The sequence below is a fragment of the Hyperolius riggenbachi genome, chromosome 1 (assembly GCF_040937935.1).
Source record: "Hyperolius riggenbachi isolate aHypRig1 chromosome 1, aHypRig1.pri, whole genome shotgun sequence".
NCBI classification, from domain to species: domain Eukaryota; kingdom Metazoa; phylum Chordata; class Amphibia; order Anura; family Hyperoliidae; genus Hyperolius; species Hyperolius riggenbachi.
This window is the reverse complement of record NC_090646.1, coordinates 516,841,316-516,865,988: the sequence shown is the minus strand read 5'-3', so window position 1 is coordinate 516,865,988 and position 24,673 is coordinate 516,841,316. Positions and strand designations below refer to the sequence as shown.

General features: G+C 42.5%; 1 protein-coding gene across 5 annotated transcripts in view; it reads right to left on the bottom strand.

Moving 5' to 3' along the window:
- GTF2H3 (general transcription factor IIH subunit 3) overlaps positions 1 to 24,673 on the bottom strand; it is a 42,717-nt gene that overhangs the window by 7,163 nt on the left and 10,881 nt on the right. For 4 of the 5 annotated variants that reach the window (XM_068244643.1, XM_068244616.1, XM_068244625.1 and 1 more), the window contains exons 2-8: positions 19,392 to 19,471; positions 19,178 to 19,284; positions 5,812 to 5,972; positions 4,039 to 4,104; positions 487 to 516; positions 209 to 237; positions 33 to 107 (exon numbers count right to left, since the gene is read on the bottom strand). In XM_068244643.1, the coding sequence (XP_068100744.1) occupies positions 33 to 107; positions 209 to 237; positions 487 to 516; positions 4,039 to 4,104; positions 5,812 to 5,972; positions 19,178 to 19,254 (438 nt within the window). In that variant the 5' untranslated portion in view covers positions 19,255 to 19,284; positions 19,392 to 19,471. Of the gene's footprint in view, positions 1 to 32; positions 108 to 208; positions 238 to 486; positions 517 to 1,899; positions 4,017 to 4,038; positions 4,105 to 5,811; positions 5,973 to 19,177; positions 19,285 to 19,391; positions 19,472 to 24,673 lie in introns of those variants that run through there. The other variant, XM_068244653.1, reaches the window with a different exon arrangement.

Here is a 24,673-nt window from a genome sequence, read left to right as displayed (position 1 = left end):
TTTACAGCTTTATAATCTAGGAGTAAAAGTACCTGTTTCTGGGCAGCAAAGATGACATTCATGAAGTTCATGTATTGCAAAGCGCTATCTTCTGCTGCCTTAATAACCTACAATACAGTAACAGTCAAAATATAAACTGGCCACTATGAAGATGCTTAGGATCACATTTACAAAAAAAGTGTAAGCTTGAAGAATTTCATGTTCTCACCAATATCCTGGATTTCACTTCTTGCCCAGCTGTGAATCACAAACACATATAGATATTATATGGAGTAGCGTAACCTCTAGAACAGGCATGGGCAAACTTGGCCCTCCAGCTGTTAAGGAGCTACAAGTCCCTCAACGCATTTTCCTTTATGAGTCATGACTGTGACTGTAAGACTCCTGCAATGCATTGTGGGACTTGTAGTTCCTTAACAGTTGGAGGGCCAAGTTTGCCCATGCCTGCTCTAGAACCTAAGAAAGCAGCATTTAAAGTATACATACCTTTCATTTCTTTATTTATTCTGTTAATGTCTGGACATTTGTAATCAGGAAAAGGTGTAAACAAATGAAGAAACAAAAAACATTCAAAGTGGACATCTTTGTACACTAGGTGAATGGACTAGAATACTTATTAGATCTAAAACAGTAAAAGTACCCATTCAAGAGACAGATCTCTCTCTGATTGGAGAGAGATCTGTTGGGTGCCAGAAACCAGTGGCCGATTCCCAACTGATTCCCAACTGATTTCAGCATTAAATCTTTCGGGAATCAGCCTAGTGAGGCTGCCTCGCCATCCCCCGCGATGTCCCCCCTACTGTATAATGTGCCCCCCGGTGCCCTGTGCATGGATACTTTGCATGTTTCTGTCCTCTGTTGTCTCCGTCCTCTTTCACACATACATAAGCCCCACGTGGTTACATGGGCAACCACGTGTGGAGCGTGTATGTAAGGAAGAGGACAGAAACAGCAGCTGATACCAACAGGTGAAGTATTCATGTATGGGTCACTTTTTACACTGGGGGGACAGCGACAGGGTTCCGTTGCTTGTCCCAATATCGCACGCTGTTACTGCCACTCAACCGATTGAGGATGTCGGCCTGACATCTTGCAGCATGTCCAATCAATAGATGGGACCAATATCTACCCAAAATTGGTCGCATCTTCGATTGGGCAAGATCTTGGCGGCACCAATTTTTCATCTGATTCGATTATAATAACAAATTTGACAGCGAGTGCAAGTGGTTTCTATTGTCGTTTGTTGAATGCAGGCGACACCAGAAGCCGCATGCAGTGCCTCAGAAACTGCAATCAACCAAAACGCTTACAAAAACGATCGCTACCACTGTCAAACAAGAAGGCAAAAACGCTCCCATGGAACAACACTGGGAGTGGTTGAAATGCGGTGCTTGAACAACAACAAAAAAGACGACAGACGTCCGTGTGAACTGGTCCTTAGATACTGATGCAAAAAAACTTTTATTCTAAACCTCAACTGGCTGAGAACAAATAGTCAGATACTTACCTAGGCAGAGAGAAGCCTCTGAATAGTTCAGAGGCTTCCCGTGTCCTTCTCTCCGCACCACTGCCGCTAGCCAGGATCCACTGACTGTTTGCACCCGCGCTACCCTTCATGAAAAAAACATGGCTTGCGCAGGAGCACAGAGCCATTTGTCGATGAGTAGTATGGCCATGCTCGTACATGGCGGGGAATGTGGCAAGGAGAATATATCTGACAAGCTCTCATCGGATGTGTTTAGAGGGCATGTGCACGGCAGCGGTGGGGTCAAGGAGGACATGGGAATCCTCTGGAATTTCCCTCTGTCCTAGGTAAAGATCTTATATTTTGTTCCTTGGCCAGTTCAAGTTCACTTTAAGGTGACCCAGAGATGACGAAATGTAGAGACTTTTACTTACTCAGGTCTTCCTCCAGCCCCATAAGCATGGATGAGTCCCTCGCCGTCCTCCCGTTGTCCTCCATTCGTTGGCAATCAGCCCCGGTAACTGGCTCAGTCGGCTCCAGTCAGCCGGGGTATTCTTCGTCACTGAGCTGATTACTGCTAAACGGAGGATTAGAGAGAGAAAGAGAGCTTTAAAATGATATGCATCTTTCCATAGTTTCTGCACTGCTCGGAGTCCCTTTAAACAAACTTTGTATTTCTCTGGTTCACTTTAAATGTATTGAAGGCAGAAAGCATTACCACAGAAATCAGGCAAATTGGATTTTTTATAAGAGAATGAAAAGAACAGCCTCTATATTCCTCCGACATCATGTGACATCAATTATGGCTAGGTGCACACCTGCAGCAAGCCAAGATTCACAAAGGAATTTTGAAGTTCAAAAGTTCAGTTCCAAATATAATATTTATAATTTACATTAAACAGGAACTTTAACCAAGAATTAAACTTCATTCTAATCAGTAACTGATACCCTTTTTCTCACGAGAAATCTTTACCTTCTCTCTAATAGATCATCTGGGGGGTCTGTATAGCGGATATTGTAAAGAAACCCCCCCCCCCCACAGTGTGATGACAAGACTATGGTCCTGACATTTTGCGGTCTGTGAACCTTGTTGCATTATGGTAAATGATGTATTTTTCCAACTGCCAAGCAAGCAATATCTCCCTTTGTGCATAGAACTATCAGTAATGAACATTCCGTACAGATCACCTGGCAGAACTATAGATGTCAACCACCAGTGATACATTTCAGAATGTAAATCTGGGAAAGGAAATATTTTAAAAAGGTCAAATAAGGACTAAATAATCTATAAGTGAGTATTGTAAAAAATAAACAATTTTGTTCATTATGTTATTTTCAGTACAGTTCCTCTTTAACCTCCTTGCCGGTTATCCCGAGCTGAGCTCGGGGTAACCCGCCGCAGAGGATTTCTCAGGCCCTGGTGGGCCAATTTACATAATTTTTTTGTTGTTGCACGCAGCTAGCACTTTGCTAGCTGTGTATCACGCGATCGCCGCCGATTCGTCACTACCCACCGCGTTAGAGGGCCCTCCGCCGAGACCCCGTGCGCAGCTTGGCCAATCAGTGCCAGGCAGCGATGAGGGGTGGATCGGGACTCCTGCTGACGTCACGACGTCGATGACGTAATCGCGATCATCGCCATGGTGACGGGGGAAGCCCTAAAGGAAATCATGTTCAGAACGGGATATCCTTATGAGCATACGCGCCGGCGGCGATCGGAGGGGTGGGAGGGACGCCGCAGAGAGGGGGACATCATGTAGCTAGCGCTAGGCTAGCTACATGATAGAAAAAAAAAATAATGCAAAAAAAAACCTTCCCGCGAATGGCAGGGAGGTTAAACTAATTCAGATTATTGCTTTAAGAAGATCTCTTGTTCAATTTTGGGTTTAGGTGGATTTGAAAGTGAAACCGAGGTGAGAGTGATATGGAGGCTGCCATATTGATTTCATTTTAAACAATACCAGTTGCCTGGCAGTCCTGCTGATCTATTTGGCTGCAGTAATGAACTAAATTACACCAGAAACAAGCATGCAGCTAATCTTGTCAGCTCTGACAATATTGTCAGAAATCCCCTACCTGCGGCATGCTTGTTCAGGGTCTATGGTTGAAAGTATTAGAGACAGAGGATCAGCAGGGCAGCGAGGCAACTGGTATTGCTTAAAAGGAAATAAATATGGCAGCCTCCATATTATTTTCACCTCGTGTTCCCTTTAAAATATACCATGAAAAAATATGGAGATGCCACTGTTGGCATGCTTCTAAAACATACTTAAATTCTGGCAGTAAATATGATCTGGTTAAAATAGTACACATCAAAAGTATGCAAATCATGTTTTTGGACTTCCCTCTGACTCTCCTATCTGCAAGTAATCCAGGTAGGTAGCTCTACTATTGGCTACAAGATCAACATTACACCCAGATAACTACACTTTTCCAAATATCACCCATTGCTGTCTCCATATTTGTCCAATGACAAACATGCTCTCACTGTAGAACTTCCCTAAAGAACTCAGTTTGGACATCAAAAATCTACAAGACCATCAATGTCATCCCACTGATACTTGAAAGGATACAGCAAAGAGCTTTTGCCAAAGAGCCTGCCAGCACTGTGTCTGTCCGCTGACCTTTCACCTCCACACCTGTGAACATAAGTCATGTCAGTATTGCATACCTCACTTTATTATCTATGACCACAAGTCCTGCTGTTTCATAGGACTCCTGTATGTGCAGGTCACCTGCAGACACATCCAGCAACCATTTTATGTACAGAAGAATTTTACACAAGTTTAAAATAACTTTTTCATAACTATGTTTTTATTTTCCAAAAAAATAAAATAAAGAAATAAACTGGGTAGACAAAATTAACATCTCAATGATGAGGGCATTACCCAGCATTCATCATGGAAGTCACAGTTATATATGCACATCTAGGTACGGTTTACATACAGATGATTTGATATTTGTTCATGGAATCATTTCTCCTTTTTAGATCTGTGCAATATTCTACAGCTCCATACACAAGCTTCCCATACAAAACAAACAATAAAAAAGGGTTTGTTGAGAATTGTAAAAAAAAAAAAAAGGTTTCCCAGCGATTGCAGTCCATGTAGACCAGGGGTAGGGAAAATTGGCTCTCCAGCTGTTAAGGAACTACAAGTCCCACAATGCATTGCAGGAGTCTAACAGCCACAGTCATGATAAATAAAGGAAAATGCATGCTGGGATTTGTAGTTTTATCACAGCTGGAGAGCCAAGGTTCCCTACCGCTGATGTAGACCAATCCACTTCATATAGATATAATCTCATCTCATAATAACTTTATGCAAAGCATTATTACATACACAGAGTTTGATCACCGGATCGGAACAGGGCATCATATCTTCTGAGTCTATCAGTAAGTTCACTTTTAAAGCAAACCTGAAGTGAAAATCAACTTTTGATATAATGAATTGTATGTGTAGTACAGCTAAGGAATAGAATATTAGTAGCAAAGAAAAAAGTCTCATATTGTTTTCCAGTACAGGAAGAGTTTATTGCAGGAGAGTTCAAAGGGTCATTATGTCTGCTTTGTTTTATAGTTTGAAAGACAGAGTGTGCTTTTAAAACTGCAACCCTGACAGAATAATGCATGGCTATAAAAACAAAACCCCCAAAAAACGATATAACTGAAAATAAAAATATGAGACACTTTTCTTTGCTAATAATGTTCTATTCCTTACCCATACTACACATACAATTCATTATATCATAAGTTGTTTTTTTTCCCACTTCACGTTTGCTCTAAGGTATTCTCCAAATAGAACATTACAAAAATCTCCCTGATCAGCAATTCAAGCAGTGCACTCAGAAGAGGTTTTCACTGAAACAGATTTGAGAATATACAAGTTACTTTCTGAAATGTCCTCTTCTGAAAACTTGATCTGCCTGCTTAGAGTTACCAGCCTGTTTTGTAATGCGCCCATCTCCTATTCTCATTTAGCGGCAGATCAGAGACTCTGTCTGGCAGCTGCAATTCTGTCCTGTGTATATAAACAATGGCTCTACCACTACACAGAGAATATTAAAAGGAGTAAAATCAATAATTCAAGTTATTTGCAGTATTCATCAGGGGGTCACTTAGAACATCCGAGGACAAATGCTGTAAAATATGCTTAAGACTGGTACAGACAGGAGGATCTGCAGGAAAGGTTTTGCATGATCAGTCAATCCAATCGAATTAGTAGAAATCCTTTCTAAATAAACAGAGTTTAAAAAGCTCTCCCTTAGTGACAGTATTGTTATAGTGCACAAAGTTTTAGTGCATCAACTCCATTTGATATGGCAGATTTCAGTTTAGCGTTTCTTACTTTTGGTCATGAGATCTTTGATGTCTTCAGTAATCATGTCATTGGCTGCGGTCAGTAGCTCATATTTGCCATCCTTACTCCCTGATATATTGGATTCCAGAATGGAGGATTCTCCAGACAAGTCTCCACTCTTCCACTGCTTGCCAGGGAAAAGGAGACGGCTGAAAAACAACAAGCAACATACATTGTATCTGACATTCTGTGAACCAACTTTAAGTACTGTTTTATTATTTAGTATTTATATAGCGCTGGCATCTTCCACAATGCTTTTGCAGAATATATATAACTGCTCACAACCTAATTATTATTATCATTATTTAGTATTTATATAGCGCCGAAATCTTACGCAGCGCTGTACAGCGTATATATTGTCTAGTCACTAACTGTCCCTCGAAGGAGCTCACAATCTAGCCCCTACCATAGTCATATGTCTATACTGTGTAGTTGTATGTATTGTAGTCTAGGGCCAATTTGGGGTGGAAGCCAATTAACTTATCTGTATGTTTTTGGGATGTGGGAGGAAACCGGAGTGCACGGAGGAACCCCACGCAGACACGGGGAGAACATACAAACTCCTTGCAGATGTTGACCTGACTGGGATTTGAACTGGGGACCCAGCGATGCAAGGCAAGAGCGCTAACCACTATGACCGTGAATCCCTCCACTGGCTTCCTATTCAGACCAAAATCAGATTGAAAATATTGTGTCTGACCTACAAATCCGTCCACAAAACCTGTCCAACCTACATTTCTGATCTTACTCAGAGATACACACCAAGCCACTCACTCCGCTCCTCCAATGAACTTCGCCTGACCGTCCCCCGCATCACCCAGCCCCATGCACGCATCCAGGACTTCTCAAGAGCCGCTCCAACACTATGGAACTCCCTACCTCCACCCATTAAGGCAGCCCCCTCCTTCAACACCTTCAAGAAGGCCCTCAAAAGTCACCTTTTCACTCTGGCCTACCACCCCTCACAATTGCTCTAAACCCACAGCTGAACTCTGGTCCCCTACCTCTCGTGTCCCTACCTCTCCTTCTAGATTGTAAGCCTTTGGGCAGGGTCCTACTCCTTTTGTGTCTTACCTGATCATGCACCTCCATTACTGTAAACCCATGCTATGCATTTGAGTGAACCTAACTTGCTTAATCTCCATGCTCCCATCCAGTGACTGACTAAGCATTACCTTGTACTCATACTGTGCTGTGTGATCTGGTTTTCTTGTATTCCTGTATTGTCATATTGCTGTATGTCACCCCTAAATATTGTCTGTAACCTAAATTAATGTCCAGTGCTGCATAATTTGTTGGCGCTTTATAAATACAATAAATAATAATAATAATAATGCAACCGTGCTGCCCCGAAGGGCCAATTTTTAGGGAGAAACCAATTGCCATAGCTTATCTTTATATTTTTAGGATGTGAGGGGAAACCGGAGTGCCCAGAGGAAACCCACACAGACACAGAGAACAGGTAAATTCCCTGCAGTTAGTGTGATTGCTTGAATTCGAGCCAGGCACCCAGCGTTGCAATACAAGATTGCTAATCACTACGCCACCGTGCTACAGAAAGCGTCTCTCTGCCTTACAAACCCTTGCACTTTATGATGTTTGCTGTTTTATGGTATGCAGTACATGTTCATCATTATTCCCAATGTGTCTTGCAAGTCAGAAAATTACCAGAGGACAAGATGACAGAATAGGATAGTGTGATTTCTACAAGATGACAGAATAGGATAGTGTGATTACTACTTTGTCATATCATTATGTTCCCTGGCACAGCGCAGTTTGATGACACATATGAGAAATTCATTTTACGTCCATGTCAGAGACATGCAAATAAAACAAAGATGAACAGAACACCTTGTAAAATGTGATGCAACAGTCAGTAATACATAGTATAAAGTAATAACAGGGACCTGTAGAACAGAGAGCCCCAGAGAGCCCATTAAGGGCAGTCTGTAAGCTGTTTCCAGGGTGACAGTCAGTCCCTGGATACAACATGGTGCATATGTATCTGGAAAAAAATGTCCTAGGCCAAATCATATACAGTACTTTTATTAATAAGTGGATTTTAAGGCTACGTTCAAAGATTACAAGCGAGCTGCTATATAGCCACTCGTCATCCTGAAGAGTTCCACTACATAGTGGTGTAAGTCCACTGCCGCTACACTCTTTTTTTCGTGGAGAGCTATAGTAGCGGAACTCCACTGTCGCTACTCTGCTTGGGCATCACAGGTGTCTGCTATTTTTTCCTTGCAAAGAGTTCTGCCACTATCTTTTTTTTTTCAGTCACCTCCAATGCCCAAATTCCTGGCTGTAGCCGGTAATTTCTGATTTGCACATGGACGCCTATGGCGGCACTCAATTTTCCGCAGCCGTGATTATGCCCATTTTTCCCAGATCAGGTTATTTTGGTGCTGAGAATGGCAGACGTAATAGATGCCTGTGCTATTTTTTGGTAATTGGACACCCAGCTGGTCGTTTGGGCACCCGATGCAGCTAATAGCTGATAGGCCACTAGATAGTATTTATTTAAACAGCTATAGCTATCAGTCATTTGGGCCCCCGGAGTTAAGTTCAGACATTTGGAGGTGGTGGTGGGGGGTTATGGTTAGGATAGGTGTCAGGTAGTGCATACTAAAATATCGGTAAATTACCAACATTTTACCATTTAGTGGCATCACCTGGTGCCCAATTGATGCAGTAGTGCTACAATATGTACACCATTTTTTCTGCTTCCAAGGTTCACTATTCTACTAGTCAGTCTCCAAAATCATTTAATTGAAAGAACCACACACCTGCAAATGGAGCGAGGCTGGTGGAAGGATCTCATAGTGACAGTAATTCAATAAATCAAAAGAGGGATCCGCAGGCTTTTCAGGAACAACGCGACTTTATTGTTTCAATGCACACATATACGACATATGATCGTCAAAGCCGACATACGTTATACGTTTTGGGGCCTATCCGGTCCACTTTATGAAGGCAAAAACAGACAAACAAGGGATGTCGAGTATGTATGTATGTATATATATATATATGTGTGTATGTATGTATGTATGTGTGTGTGTGTGTGTGTGTGTGTGTGTGTGTGTGTGTGTGTGTGTGTGTGTGTGTGTGTGTGTGTGTGTGTGTGTGTGTGTGTGTGTGTGTGTGTGTGTGTATATATACACATATATATGCATATACGCACGCACGCACGCACATATGTATATCTCAATAAAGTCATGCAGAACTTCCGGTTCCGGTGCCTGGATGTAAGCCACGGAGGAGAAGAGCTCCGCAGCCTGCACCAACGGAGAACGATCCGCACCGCAGCCAAAGTGCCCCCACTAACCTGCGCTGACATCAACTAACACCGGCGACCCCGGAGGAATATTTTCGCCAACCGCATGGATCGCTACGTCATGCGATCAGGCCGCAAAAGAATTGGAGATGAGGAGGAGGGAGAAGGAGACAAGATGGCGCCGGACTCCAGCCCTCCGAGCGAGACATCAAGGCCCAGCTCTCCGAGTTGGGACAATAGCTCACAACAGCAAGAGGAGGAAGCAGGAGATCAGACAGCCTCACAAGAAGTAAGTGGAGGCCCCGGGCACATTGACTATAAAAAGCTGGCGACGGAGGTAGTAAAATCTCTCACCCCAGAATTGCATGCAGCAATACAAGCCGCCCTAGACAAGTCCCTGCAAGACATACACTCACAGATCCAGCAACATGACAGCAGATTCTTAAAGGTAGAGAACCGCATCCAAAGCCTAGAGGACGACAGGGCAAGCGGGGAATCTAAAATGTCACGGATCATAGCAGAAAACAAACAAATGCAAGCTAAACTCCAAGACCTTGAAAACCGCTCGCGCCGCAATAATATAAGGATTGTAGGCCTCCCAGAATCAATGCAGCCTCAGTCACTCCATGATTTTGCAGCATCCACATTACCTAAGTTAATAGGCCTAAAGAAAGGGGTCAAAGTGGAGCACTCACATAGAGTAGGGCCTCCTCGGAACGAGGGCGACAAACGACCTCCTCGAGTAGTGATGACACGATACCTAGACTTCGCAGACAAAATGGCGATAATGAAAGCCTATAGAGATTTAAAGACTCCCTTGGACTTTAAAGGAGCTACCATCCGCCTTTTCAATGATTATTCAGCAGAAGTATCCAAGCTACGACAAACCTTTACTCCGGCATGCTCTTTATGCATCAAAAAAGGATGGAAGTTCATGCTCCAATACCCCGCCATCCTCAGAATCACAGATAACCAAGGAGAGCAGCACATATTCCATAAAGTGAATGACGCCATGAAATTCATTGAGACGACATCCTCAACCCCGCCGTGAAATAGCACTTTAAAACGCAAGTATGATAACTATTAGGGGGCACTGCTACACCAGTGAACTACTACCAGTGCCTAGGCAATTGAAAAGATCGCTTAAACCGGCTTTTCAATAACTTGTTTGACGTTCACTTTGCATAGAGGACATAAGATTGAACCTGTTGGTGTTAGAGCTTGGGGCTCAGTTAGAGGAGTTCTTTATCCAGGGAAGAAGAGAAGTTCAAGTAAAAAAAATGCTGATTATTTTTATTTTTATTTTATGTTTGTTTTCTATGCAATCTTCGGTCTTAGAGGCCACTTGCACCTCTGCCCCTGGTTGGCACGACATGTTCCACCTCGGTGGCTTGCCACCATGGGCAGATAAGTTTTTTCATAAGTTACAGCTAAATCCTCGAACCTATTTACATATTGTTCTATTTGTTGGGAGGGGGGAGGGTTATATGCAGTCATTTCCTACCATGCGAAATCGTATATTTATGTCTATATCAATGTACTTGCACCTAAAGTCCTGCACCCGAGATAAAAATGTCTATTAAAATCACCTCCTGGAACGTGAAAGGCCTTAGGTCACCAGGGAAACGGTCACTAATTCTACGCCATCTCAAAAAAATACATACTGAAATAGCGCTACTACAAGAGACACATCTAACGAAAGACCAATTCCAATATATGAAAAAATCATGGGTGGGCCAGGTTTTTGGCTCATCAGCGCAGGGGAGAAAATCGGGGGTATTAATTTTGGTACATAAAAATTTTCAGGGGGAAATTCTAAATTATACCAACGATAATGAGGGAAGATGGGTCCGGATACGAGTGCGAGTGCATTGTGATGTGTTCGATATTATAAATGTATATGCACCAACTGAAGAACATAAGCAATTCTATACTTCCCTGACGTCCCAAACTCTCTCTGATAACCCACAAAAATTAATACAAGGGGGAGATTTTAATGCACTAATGAACCCCAGAGAGGATAGATCAGGTCAGTCCCCAACTTGCTCCACCACTAAATCTAAATCTAAACTCCTATCAGACTACGCACTAGATACCAACCTATGTGATAGCTGGAGAACCCTCCACCCTGACGACGCTCAGTTTACATTTTTTTCCCCTCCACACAACACATGGTCCAGGATAGACTATTTTCTGACATCCCCATCACTGACCCACCAAATAGAATCAGTGGAGATCCTGGACCTTATAATCTCCGACCATGCCCCCATTCAATTATCACTATTTCCAACAATGCCAAAGGGTACTGACATCCTCTGGAGATTTCCCTCATACCTCTACGAAGATGAGGGGTTTGCAGCACTACTTAAACAATGGTGGTGGGAATACAAAGAATTCAACGCAAACCACGTATCAAACATATGCTTATTCTGGGAAGCTGCAAAGCCCGTTCTTAGAGGCAGAATTATTAGCTACACGACAGGGAAAAAGAAACATGCAAACGAACAATATGTAGAGTCAGTGAAAATCCTACGCAGTGCGCACAAATCCTTCCTAGACTCCCCAACAATAGAAAACAAACTCAACTGGCTCAAAGCTAAAGGCCACACTGAAAAATGCCTTAGAGATAGGGACAAATACATTAAAACATACAGGGATCTATACTTTCATAAATTTGGGAATAAAATGGGCACCCTCCTATCAAGACTTTCCAAACCTCCACATTTAAATTCAGTAATCTCTAGCCTACATACCTCTGATGGGACAATAACACACGATCCTAAGCAAATCAATTCCACCTTCAAGACCTTTTATGAAACATTATATCAAAATAGAGAAAACCCCTCAATTCCCCATTCTGAAAGGGACTGGCTCTCAAGAAGTACCCTACCTAAACTTAATGACGAAGATCTATCCATTCTAAACTCAGAAATCACAGAACCAGAGGTGGCCTACGTAATCAAAAATCTCACCAACCGCAAAGCACCTGGCCCTGATGGACTAACCTCAGAATTTTATAAATTACTCAAGCCAGAATTGGTCCCCACATTAACTACCCTCTTCAACTTTATATTAAAAGAAGGACAATACCCATCATCTTCCAATACTGCTTATATTAAACTCCTACTAAAACCAGGGAAGGACCCACTGGCCCCTAGCTCATATAGACCTATATCACTGATAAATCAGGACCTAAAATTACTTTCCAAAATTATGTCTGACCGCCTAGCAGACCTAATGCCCAAATTAGTAAGCCCTAACCAAACAGGATTTATCAGACAAAGATCAGCAGTAGCAAATGTCCGCAAACTATTACTAGCACAGGACCATGTCAAAGCCTATCCATCTTCATGTAAAAATGATGCAGTCCTTTTGATCGACGCCGAAAAGGCTTTCGACAAAGTGCAATGGGATTGGCTAAACACAGTTTTAGACAAAATAAACGTCACGGGCCCCTTCCGTAATCTCATAAAAGCAATGCACACTAACCCCTCTGCTCAAATTTATACCCCTGGCTTTCTCTCTCCTAGATTTTGCCTGGAGAAGGGCACAAGACAGGGGTGCCCATTGTCCCCACTCCTATTCAACATTGCTCTGGACCCACTGACTCGAATATTGGAAAACCAAGTAGAAGGCATCACCATAGGAGACAAAAAATTATCGCAGGCTATGTTCGCAGACGACATCATGATCTTTCTCAATGATCCCTCCAGACAACTAAATACAATATTCACACTCATAGAAGAGATAGGAGGTAAAAGTGGCTTCACTGCTAACATTGCCAAATGTGAACTGATGTACCTATCAACTCAGGCAACCCCCATGCCCCAATCCAAGTGCCCGGTGAAACTATGTACCCAGATAAAATATCTAGGAATACATTTTAATAGAAACCCAGATCTCCTCTACTCTATTAACTACCATGCACTACTAGCAGATATTAAACGCCAATTACAACAGTGGAAATAACTGCCAATCAACCTGATGGGAAGGTCGGCCCTTATTAAAGCAGTTAGCTTCGGTCGCTTGTTATACCCCTTGCAGACGATACCTTTGCTTGTAAAACATTCCGATATCGTAGACCTACACAAAGCCTTCTCAGCTTTTCTATGGGGGGGGGGGGGGGGGGAAGAAACCTAGGATTTCCCTAAACAAGCTTCAACTGCCCAGGGAATGGGGAGGGCTTAATATTCCCGACATAAGACGATACAACTTAGCCTGCATGACTAGACACATCCGTGATTGGATCAATAACACTAACATCTTCTCCAACACAGATCTAGAAGCCACTTATGCTGAGCCATGGTCCCTTACTGGACTACTACACAGCAAGCTTACCTCCCTACCACTACGACTAAAATATAGCAGATTAATGAGAGACACCATCATAACATGGACAGAATTATGCAAACAACTCAAATCATGCTATTTGGTTACCAAATATATGCCACTATGGGGTCATCCCGGATTCACCGCTAGCCTCTCACACAAGGGCTTTTTGGACTGGGAAAGCAAAGGTATCCTAAAGCTCGGCCACATAATCAATCTAAGAAATAATAGATTTATGACATTCCCGGAAATTAGGTCAAAATTCCACATACCAGCCTCTCACTTCCTCTACCTCGGGCAGCTGAGAGCGCATATACAAAGTAATTTAAAAGACATAACAACCCTAGTCAGATTAAATGCCTTGGATGAATACATTGCGCCCCATCTAGGGAAAGTTTCTCTCTCTCACTTACAACTTTATCTCCAGAGGGTCGACCTTCCCAACAGGGCCAAGGCCCACTTTAAAGCATGGGCAAAAGAAATAGCAATCCCAGATATCGAAAGCAAGATAATAACTGGCCTAGAGCCAGTAAGAAAATTGATGGTTGGAGAAAACTGGAGAGAATCCCATTTTAAATTAATTCATAGGGCCAAATATGCCTTCAACATTAAATATGTCCACCCACCCACTTATTACTCCCCCAAATGCCCAAAATGTCATTTTCAAAATGCAAATCTCCTCCACTGCATCTGGCTATGCCCGCACATATCAAAATTTTGGTCAACAGTATTATCTTACATTTATCAACTGTATAAAATCAAACTGCCACTAGACCCATCCCTTTTGCTATTCAATTTTTATGAACCTCAACCTGACACTCCCAGTGAGAACACCAACAAACCTAAAGGACTACCTCCTTTGATCCACATCATTATCATCGCAGCCAGGAAATCCATCTTTAACAAATGGATATATCAAGCAACGCCATCAGTATGGGACATAAAGGAAGAACTGACACACTTGTTCAACCTAGAAAGACTGGAAGCGCTTTCTCATAAGGAGAAACGAACCAAACACTTTTTCAAGACATGGAAAACCTTCATACTTAACTCCTTAACCCCCAGGGAAAAAGACTGCCTGATGGAACACTTCAAATATACTGGATGGTACTGTACAGCACAATTACAAGGCTCACTGGGCAGATTGGAAATATTAAAATGATCCACTTCAGAAAAATGAAGGAATACTTGGAGTACTCCAAAGATAGTTGCGGAAGCATGGTGGGGGATGACTGCAGGGGAGGGGGGGGGGGGGGGAGGGAAGAGTTTTTACCCAAGAGGTTATAGGAGCGATAAAACTCAACCACTAAATATCACCTGTTTACTATGTACCATATAGTCCTTGACCTCTATGATAGGTTAAAATTTCCCTATCTGTTTTGAGATGTATAAAAATTGAAAATCTTAATAAAAATATGTGTGAAAAAAAAAAAAAAATAAAGTCATGCTGTTCCTGAAAATCCTGTGTGAGGATCCCTCTTTCAATTTATTAGTCTCCAAAATCAGACACCTGGAGTAATTAGGAATAACGCTGTGTTAAGGTGGCCACACACCATAAAATTTTCAATTTAAGAATTGCAATACATTTTTCTGACCGATTGTAACATTTAAAAAATCTGACCAATGTACCACACACCTATGTTCAATTTGTCCCCAATTATGATAAAAATGATTGGAAACTTTGAGAAAATTGCTAGGGTGTGTATGTTAATAAACTGACAATCTAACACACCATACAATCTTTAGAAAGATTGAAGAAAAATATCTGGCATGCCAGAGCGATAAAAATCAAAGAAAACGGGAAATCCGATTGGATTTTTCAGTCGAATGAAAAAAAAGCTTTCGATATTTTCAGGAGATCCGATCGTTTTTGCCGAATTGCCATAAAATCAGATCATTTTATTGTATCGTGTGTGGCCACCTTTAGAGTAATTTGGAGTCAGTGGAGGGAATTTTCGGCCTTCTAGATCTATATTATATGCTCTTACATTCTTTAACAGTCAAAGTCACTGCAGCAACTGGTAGATCAGCAGTTGTGTGCAGAGATGTAATGTCAAGTGTTAGTCCAGCGATAATAGCAGCGCCAACAGAGTCTCCTTACATGGATCCTTGCACCTTAAACACAAACAGACAAGAGGGGATTCCTCCTAGCGAGTAACGTTAAGCCACCTCACCCCTGTGCTCAAAAAAGGGGTAGTTGAAGTGCAGAGGCCACCACCAAATAGTCTTGTCACAGACTAATTAAAGGGACACCGAGCAGTGCAGAAACTATGGAAAGATGCATATCATTTTAAAGCTCTCTTTCTCCTCTTTCCAATGATATATAAACCGCTGCCCTACGCCTTTTAGTTTTCACTATTTTCGCGATTGAAATTGCTGCGGCCGCGATTTCAATCGCGAAAATAGAGAAAACTAAAAGGCATAGGGCCGCTGTTTATGTGTCGCCAGAAAGAGGAGAAAGAGAGCTTTAAAATTATATCTATCTTTCCATAGTTACATTGTATTACACAGGGCGGCTTTTTCTCAAACTCAGCATCTCCATTCAGCAGAAAAAGTCGCCCTGTGTTATTACACAGGGCGACTTTTTCTGCTGAATGGAGATGCTGACTATGGAAAGATGGATATCATTTTAAAGCTCTCTTTCTCCTCTTTCTGGCAACACCTAAACCGCAGCCATACGCCTTTTCGTTTTCTCTATTTTCGTGATCAAAATCGCAGCCGCAGCAATTTCGGTCTCGAAAATAGCAAAAACTAAAAAGGCGTATGGCCGCGTTTTATATATCATTGGAAAGAGGAGAATAAGAGCTTAAAAATGATATGCATCTTTCCATAGTTTCTGCACTGCTCGGAGTCCCTTTAACCACTTGCCGACCGCACGCTTATACCGTGCGTCGGCAAAGTGGCAGCTGCAGGACCAGCGACGCAGTACTGCGTCGCCAGCTGCAGGCTGATTAATCAGGAAGCAGCCGCTCGTGCGAGCGGCTGCTTCCTGTCAATTCACGGCGGGGGGCTCCGTGAATAGCCTGCGGGCCGCCGATGGCGGCTCGCAGGCTAAATGTAAACACAAGCGGAAATAATCCGCTTTGTTTACATTTGTACGGCGCTGCTGCGCAGCAGCGCCGTAAGGCAGATCGGCGATCCCCGGCCAATCAGCGGCCGGGGATCGCCGCCATGTGACAGGGGACGTCCTGTCACTGGCTGCACAGGACGGATAGCGTCCTGTGCAGCCCAGATCTCCCGGGGGAGCAGGTAGGAGAGGGAGGGGGGAGAATGTCGCCGCGGAGGGGGGCTTTGAGGTGCCCCCCCCCGCAACATGCCTGCAGGTAGGAGCGATCAGACCCCCCCTGCACATCATCCCCATAGGGGGAAAAAAAGGGGGGCGATCTGATCGCTCTGTGTGGCCGCGGATCTGTGCTGGGGGCTGCAGAGCCCACCCAGCACAGATCCAAACAAACAGCGCTGGTCCTTAAGGGGGGGTAAAGGGTGGGTCCTCAAGTGGTTAAAGAGAATGCTTAACAGCATTGCAGACTGAAAAGTAGCTGTCATATAGTAAAGAATTAAAGAAGTTAAGATTTTTCTTTTACAGAAATTACCTTGTGGATTTTACTCCTGTATTACAATAATTATTACATTACCCCTTGTAGGGATAATTTAATGTCCCAATTTTCACAAAATTCAAATCTTAATCTTTCAAAGGGATAAACTGGAAACCTGCCCAGGACCCTAAACTCTTTAGGGTCCCACAAGTCAGTGATTGTGGAAATCACAACAACCTTTTGTGGTCAGCAGAGTACTAAAGTGTAAGGGCCCCATTATACTTTTAATAGTCTCTTTAGTGGTCCTTTAAATAATATATTGTATATTGTAGGGGTAGCTTAATACCAACTTTTGTACTACAGTGGTCCTTTTAATATTAGGATTTCCATTACTATTATATTATCAATTCAGATGTAAATGCATGCTAGGATGTACTTGATCTTGATGATCTTCTCATTTATTTAGTGCTAAACCATAGCAACAAATTAGTAGAGGCTTGTTCACTGGGTCAGCACCTCTGCTATATTGTGGACTGCGATCCTCTGTTAAGTCTTTGCACCCACTGACACCAGTGCAGTAAGGCCTCTTTCAGATGAGGGGGCTGAACTATACACTTGTCGAGCACTTCACTGTGGTGATGCCCATGAGCACCATTCCGGTGAAATTTAAATTCAACCAAATGGCTGCGTTTGTAAGACCATGGGCTTGATTCACAAAGCCGTGCTAATTGTTTAGCACGGGTGTGCTAAACAGTTAGCACGTGAAGTGTTGTTCTCGGACTTTTGCGCGCGCAAAGTGCCGCGATTCGCGCGATCGCGGACTTTTGCGCACGCAATTTGCCACATTTTGCGGCAAATTGCGTGCGCAAAAGTCTGTGATTGTGCAAATCGCAGCACTTTGCGCGCGCAAAAGTCCACAAACGGCACTTCACGTGCTAACTGTTTAGCACACCCGTGCTAAACAGTTAGCACGGCTATGTGAATAAAGCCCCATGTGTGTCATTGCTTAACACATGGCAGGAGACTGTGACGTGTCGTGTTTGAGCATGGCTATGACCACCCTAAGATGTAACTCCATGAGGAAATACCGGTCCACCAGTGGTACCAAGCGCTAACAAAGCACCCAGCTGGTGCAAGATAGCACCTGGTGAATTCACCGCCTTCCGCTGCCCATATTAGAGAGCCTTTAGGTGGAGCATGCTAATAAATAATAATAATGACTGCTAGCATTTTGGTGTACTGTCCTCATCCAGCTATATTAAATACAACTACACTAAACCACATACCAGCATGGCTTCCATTTGTGTGGAGGTCTTCCTAAACAAGACCTTATAATCTTCCACAGTTCTATCTGATCTAAGGTAATTAACAGGGCCGCTTCTCTCATTAAGCAAGGTGAAGCATTTGCATCAGGCACAGAGATTTCAGGGGCAGCATTTTTGTACTGTGTTTACACTACCAGCATGAAGTCAGAGTAGGAGGAGAAGCGAGAGGTTAGCAAAGAGGTCATCATTGAGCTTGTTGTGTTGTGTGAGGAGTCTGAAAGTAATGCTGGGGATACACGGTACGTTTCTGTACTGTGTATCGACCCGCTGATCCGGCCAGCTGATAATATTCGGCTGGCCCGATCATGCAGTTCGACCCGCGCCCGCTCGATTCCCGCCGGCAGACAATGGCAGGGAATCGAGCGGCTGATAAGGACTGCTGGCGGGGACGAGCTCGAATCGATTCGCACGCACGCGGCTGGAGTCGATCCGGCGGCTAATCGGCCGTCGGATTGACCCGTCTATGCACAGCATAAGTGAGGAGGGGGAGGCAGGAGAGCAGCAGTGTTTCATTTGACTTGCACAGCAGAAGGGAGGAGGTGGCACTGCTGTCCTGACTAAGGAGGAATGGAGTGGCTGAGGATGAGCAGTTTGTTTATCACAGACACACTGCCAGCCAGTGTGTTATTGTGTTGAGCTGCAGCATGTCATGTGAGAACATTAAATGACTCAGAGTAAATTGTTGGGTGTTGTGCGATCATTCCAAATTGGGGGGATGGAGGGGGGGCGCATCCTCACAAGTTTGCCTTAGGCAGCAAAAAGTCTAGAACCGGCCCTGGTGATGAACAATAGTCAGAATTGCAGTTATAGGTTCAGGAACTATTGCATAGTTAACAAGATATATTTATTGAACTGATAATTGTATAGTGTGATAACCTTTTCCATACCTTTCGTTTAAATGGCTGGCAATAACAGCAAGTTTGTTATTACGGCCCATAAATAGATGGGAGTTTCCCATCACCATCACTGCGTCAATGCATTGTGGAAGTGTTACCTACCCAAGAGAAAAGAAATAAAATGTCAGTCAGAACACTTCATTATGTTAGATTATGCTCAGTATTCTAGGACTATTTTATTCATTGTTAGTACTGAAATACTTACAGGTGACTGATTGATTGCCTGCTGACCCCACCATATAGGATTCACATCCACCACAATTGCTAAGAGATTAACTTCCTCATCTACAAAACAATAACATCAGTGATAGTTAATTTATAGCCACAACAGAAAGGCAGATACTGTAATTTGTCTATGTCCTAGTTTCTCAACATGCGGTACGCGTACCCCAGGGGGTACTTCTGATGGTTCCAGGGGGTACTCAGGCTTGAGATACTTGATCAAGAGTAACAAATTTAGAGTTTTAGAAAATTATAAATCCTATATAAACACCAAATTAGTATTTTTTTCTAATTAAAAGCAACAGTAAATGCTTGGAAATTGTTTAGAACCAATTATCATGTACTACGATTAAATATGTATTTGTTAAGGGGTACTTGTGATAATATTTACTATGCCAGGGGGTACTTGGTGAGTACAGGGTATCATCCTAATTCAAAACTTGCTGCTTACTGATGGCTACCACGGTATACTACTCTACTTGTATACCTACAGACAAGAAATATATATATATATATATATATATATATATATATATATATATATATATATATATATATATATATATATATATATAGCAATACAGGAAACACCAGAAGTGGAGGCTTATTTAAAGAACCACTCTGGGCAAAAAAAAGTAAACAGTAGTTAAAATCTGACAGAACCGACAGGCTTTGGACTAGTCTACTTCCCCACAGGGGATTCTCAGGGTTTTCTTTGATTCCAAAGGCATTTCCTGAAAGGCAGTGTAACTGCCAGCCTCTCTACTCACTTGCACACACTCGCACACTATTCTGGCAGTTAGACTTAGCAACTGCTGTTCAGGAAATTCTTTTGAAAACAAAGAAAACCCTGAGAATTCCCCATGAGGAGATGGACTAGTCCAAATCTGTTGGTTGTGTCAAATTTTAATTGCTTACTTTTTTTTTTTTTGCTGGAGTGGTCCTTTAATATTACACTATAAGAGGAATAAGGTACACAAAAGTGGTAAGTGGTATTAGTAACGCTACATACACACTTGAAAGATAAATGAACGATCTCAGACCAATTTTACCACCTTCCATGTAGTATGAGAGCCACACCTACACAGTCTATTCTATGGAGCTGAGCTCCCCATCAGATCAAATCTTTGCAAGGTCCTGCACACAAAGATGCTGTACACATGCAAGATCAGTATCTGCAAAAGATCTGTTCTTGCAAAATGCATTAATAGTCTACGATATCTGCAGATCTCATATACACCTTGTTTAACAGACATTCATCTGCATATCTGAAAATCATCTGCAGATCTGAAGATCCATCCTGGTGGATCTGATCTGCAGATGAATGTCTGTTAAACAAGGTGTGTATGAGGATCTGCAAATATCATAGACATGGCTTCAATTCATCAAAGGGTGTTCGATAACAAAATCCCAGTCCTTAAAGAGACTCCGTAACAAAAATTGCATCCTGTTTTTTATCATCCTACAAGTTCCAAAAGCTATTCTAATGTGTTCTGGCTTACTGCAGCACTTTGTACTATCACAGTCTCTGTAATAAATCAATGTATCTTTCCCTTGTCAGACTTGTCAGCCTGTGTCTGGAAGGCTGCCAAGTTCTTCAGTGTTGTGGTTCTGCTATGCACTCCCCCCTCAGGGGGGAAAGAAACACACAAATGATCTCTTGCGATTCAAAAGGAAGTCTGTATACAGCCTGCTTGTGTATGGATGTATTTTTCTATGTGTGGACATACTGTACATCAACCTACTTCCTGTTTTGGTGGCCATTTTGTTTGTTTATAAACAAACTTTTTAAAACTTTTTTTAACCACTTTTAATGCGGCGGGGAGCGGCGAAATTGTGACAGAGGGTAATAGGAGATGTCCCCTAACGCACTGGTATGTTTACTTTTGTGCGATTTTAACAATACAGATTCTCTTTAAAATACCGCATTCGGTATTTTACACTTCACTGTGCTAATTCATCAATATTTTCACATGTGTGGTAGAGGTTCGTTAAGTTACCGAAGTACTACGGCTTCAGTTCATCAAAGGCTGTTAGATAACAGCAGAGCAGTGCAGAGCAGCTTGGAATGTCTCTGTGTTGTTACAAGCTGATAACAATAGAAGGCATCCAGACATCCCTTTACATGTAAAAGTGTGTTATATTTACTGTTACTTATACTGCCTCTGCTGCTCTGAATCTGTCCATCAGTGTTTCTTAACATTTTACTTATTTGCCACAACGTAGATAAACTTCCTGGAGACATTACAAATGCCATGCTTGGTGATTTCACCACTTGCATCTTTGCATATTCAAACAGGGACTCAAAGGGTTAAACCACCGAAGGACATCTGGGGATATCTTTTGTCCCGTTCTCTCTGCTCACTGCCTGGGGGGTCTGGAAGCTTGTGTGGAGAAGCCTGTGTGACCTATCAGCGGCACTTGCAGGAGAACAGGGGCTGTTTCTATTGGCTGCCTGCTCCTGTTAATCATGAAAACATTCACACAGAAGGCTTTTGAAGCCTGTAACGACAGGGGAGAGCTGGAGATAAACACCGAATGTGCTAGCGAATGTGGGAACCTTGATGAATTAACATTTACTGACATTTGCTGACATGTGTTGAGCACAAGTCGGTAATTTATCTCATTGCTCTGTGATTTCAGCTTCTCATTCGGTAACAGCTTTGATGAATTAACATTTTCTTAAGTGCTCCGTTAACTCAGCTGTTTTCAGCATTACCGAATGCGGTAATGCTTGATGAATTGAAGCCAATGAATGCATTTTGCAGGAACAGATCTTTTGCTTGTGCTTACTAATTCCAGGATTGCCAACGGAAACTCTCAAGCCAATGCATATGACTGTCTATACAGGTTAACGAATAAGATAGGGAAAGATTCGTTCTTAACCTGAGTCCGTTCTCAAGTGAGAACACTGTGCCATCTCTGTCCCACCTCTGTGCCCCCAGTTTCCCCTCTAATCCACTGTGCCTTCAGTGTCCCCTCTAATACCCTGTGCCTTCATTGTCCCCATCTGTGCCTACCTATGCCTCCACTGTGTCCCTCTGTACCCCCTCTGCCCCCCTTGGAACTCGCTATATAATGTACTGCAGCAAAATGTCATTTTACCGAGTTTAAAAAAAACTTTTTCTTAAAATCAATTTAATCAATCTTTTTGAAATATATATATATATATATATATATATATATATATATATATATATATATATATATATATATAACAAATTTTGAGTTTTTGGGCCGTTACTAATTCGGGGACTACCTGAATACATCTTCTTGAGTCACTTCTGCATGTTATTGATGTGAAGTCTCAAAAGGAACATGAGGTGAGCCTATGGAGGCTGTCCTATTTTTTCCTTTTACAAATACCAGTTGCCTGGCAAGTCCTGCTCATCTTTATGGCTTTAGTAGTGAATTGCACACCTGAAATAAAGCATGCAGCTAATCCAGCCAGACTTGAGTCAGAGCACCTACAGTAATCTACATGCTTGTTCAGGGTCTATGGCTAAAAGTATTAGAGGCAGAAGATCAACAGGACAGCCAGGCAATGTGCATTGTTTAAAAAGAAATAAATATGTCAACCTCCAAATGTCTGTTACCTTTAGGCTACTTACACACCAAGACGTTGCGTTTTAGGAGACGTTATGGTCGCATAACGTGCCCCTAACGCAACGTATGGTGGTGTTGAAGTTGGACATCAGATTGAGCTGCGTTATGCAGCTCTCAAAGCAGCCGCTCCAAGTTAGTGATAGGAAGTCCGGATCTTTTTAAGGATTCGGATCATTTGAATCGGATCATTGAAAGGATCCGGATCTTTGAACTGAATCTTTTGAATCATTTTACTAGGGAAGCAGACTGGGTGAAATGACTAGCAGGACAGGACTTTCTCTGCACTGTACATTCTGTATGTTCCTGATGATTTTACAGTGCTGTGAGTTAGGCTTCGTTACTGGCTGCTGTAATGTGGGACTTTAACCTCCAACTGTGAAACCAGCCTTAAAGCATTGAACTCAGAACTTCCTCTTGGAAGCAGACATATTGTTAACATCCTGTGTTAAAAAATTATCTGCTCTGCCATGGCAGATGAGATTCCTGAGCTGACACAGCTGAAGAGATCACAATACAGTTATGATTTGTAACAGATGAGGGGGAATTAGATTGTCTAGACTCTCTAAATACATACAGGATTCATTTCTCTAGGATTTCCTTCTGTCCTGTACAAGAGTTCAGGTCCACTTTAAAGAAAACCTGAACTGAAAATTAAAAGTCAAAATAAGCGTACACAAGTCATACTTACCTCCCGTGTGCTCCTCAAACTCTTTCTCCTCTCCTACGTCCTGCTTGTTCACTGTGATCAAGGGAATTCTCTGTCCTCCATTTTGTAAATGGCCATTACCCCATAACAGCTTTCTGGTCAGCACACTGTTAAACTGTAACATCGCCCACTTGAGCCATAGAGAAACATGGACATTACCGGGCACATCAGTTGTCCTCTCAGCTATAACTGACAGCAACTGAAATTTCAGTTCTGACAAAATGTTGTCAGAACTGGAAGGGATCATTGTCAGAAAAAAATGGTGAGCCTCTGAGATGAACTGATGGCAAGGTAACTATGTAATGTTCATTTGAAGTTACCTCATGTGTTTATTTTAAATAATTTTAGTCAGTACACATTCCATTTAAGACCATGTTGATATTTATGTGAAGGTTTTGTTCAAACATGTTGACATAAATGCTTTAGTGTGCATTGGTTGGTAACAAGAAATGTATTTGTTGCTGCTTTGTTGTCCCGCTCAACGTGGCTACAGTTTTCTGCCACCCGCTGAAAAAGAATTCTGGGGAAAACACTGATGTCAGTTTATTTTCAGAGCAATCTGGGATGTCAGTTTACTTTCTGGGCTCCATGGGATGTCAGTTTACAGTCAGAAAACCTTTGGATGTCAGTTTACTGTCAGAGCACTTTGGGATGTCAGTTTACTATCCGAGCACCCTGGGATGTCAGTTTACTATCCGAGCACCCTGGGATGTCAGTTTACTATCCGAGCACCCTGGGATGTCAGTTTACTATCCGAGCACCCTGGGATGTCAGTTTACTATCCGAGCACCCTGGGATGTCAGTTTACTATCCGAGCACCCTGGGATGTCAGTTTACTATCCGAGCACCCTGGGATGTCAGTTTACTATCCGAGCACCCTGGGATGTCAGTTTAGTGCTTATTTCCACTACACGCGGATTCTGGATGCAGAAAAACTGACTCCAATGAATGCC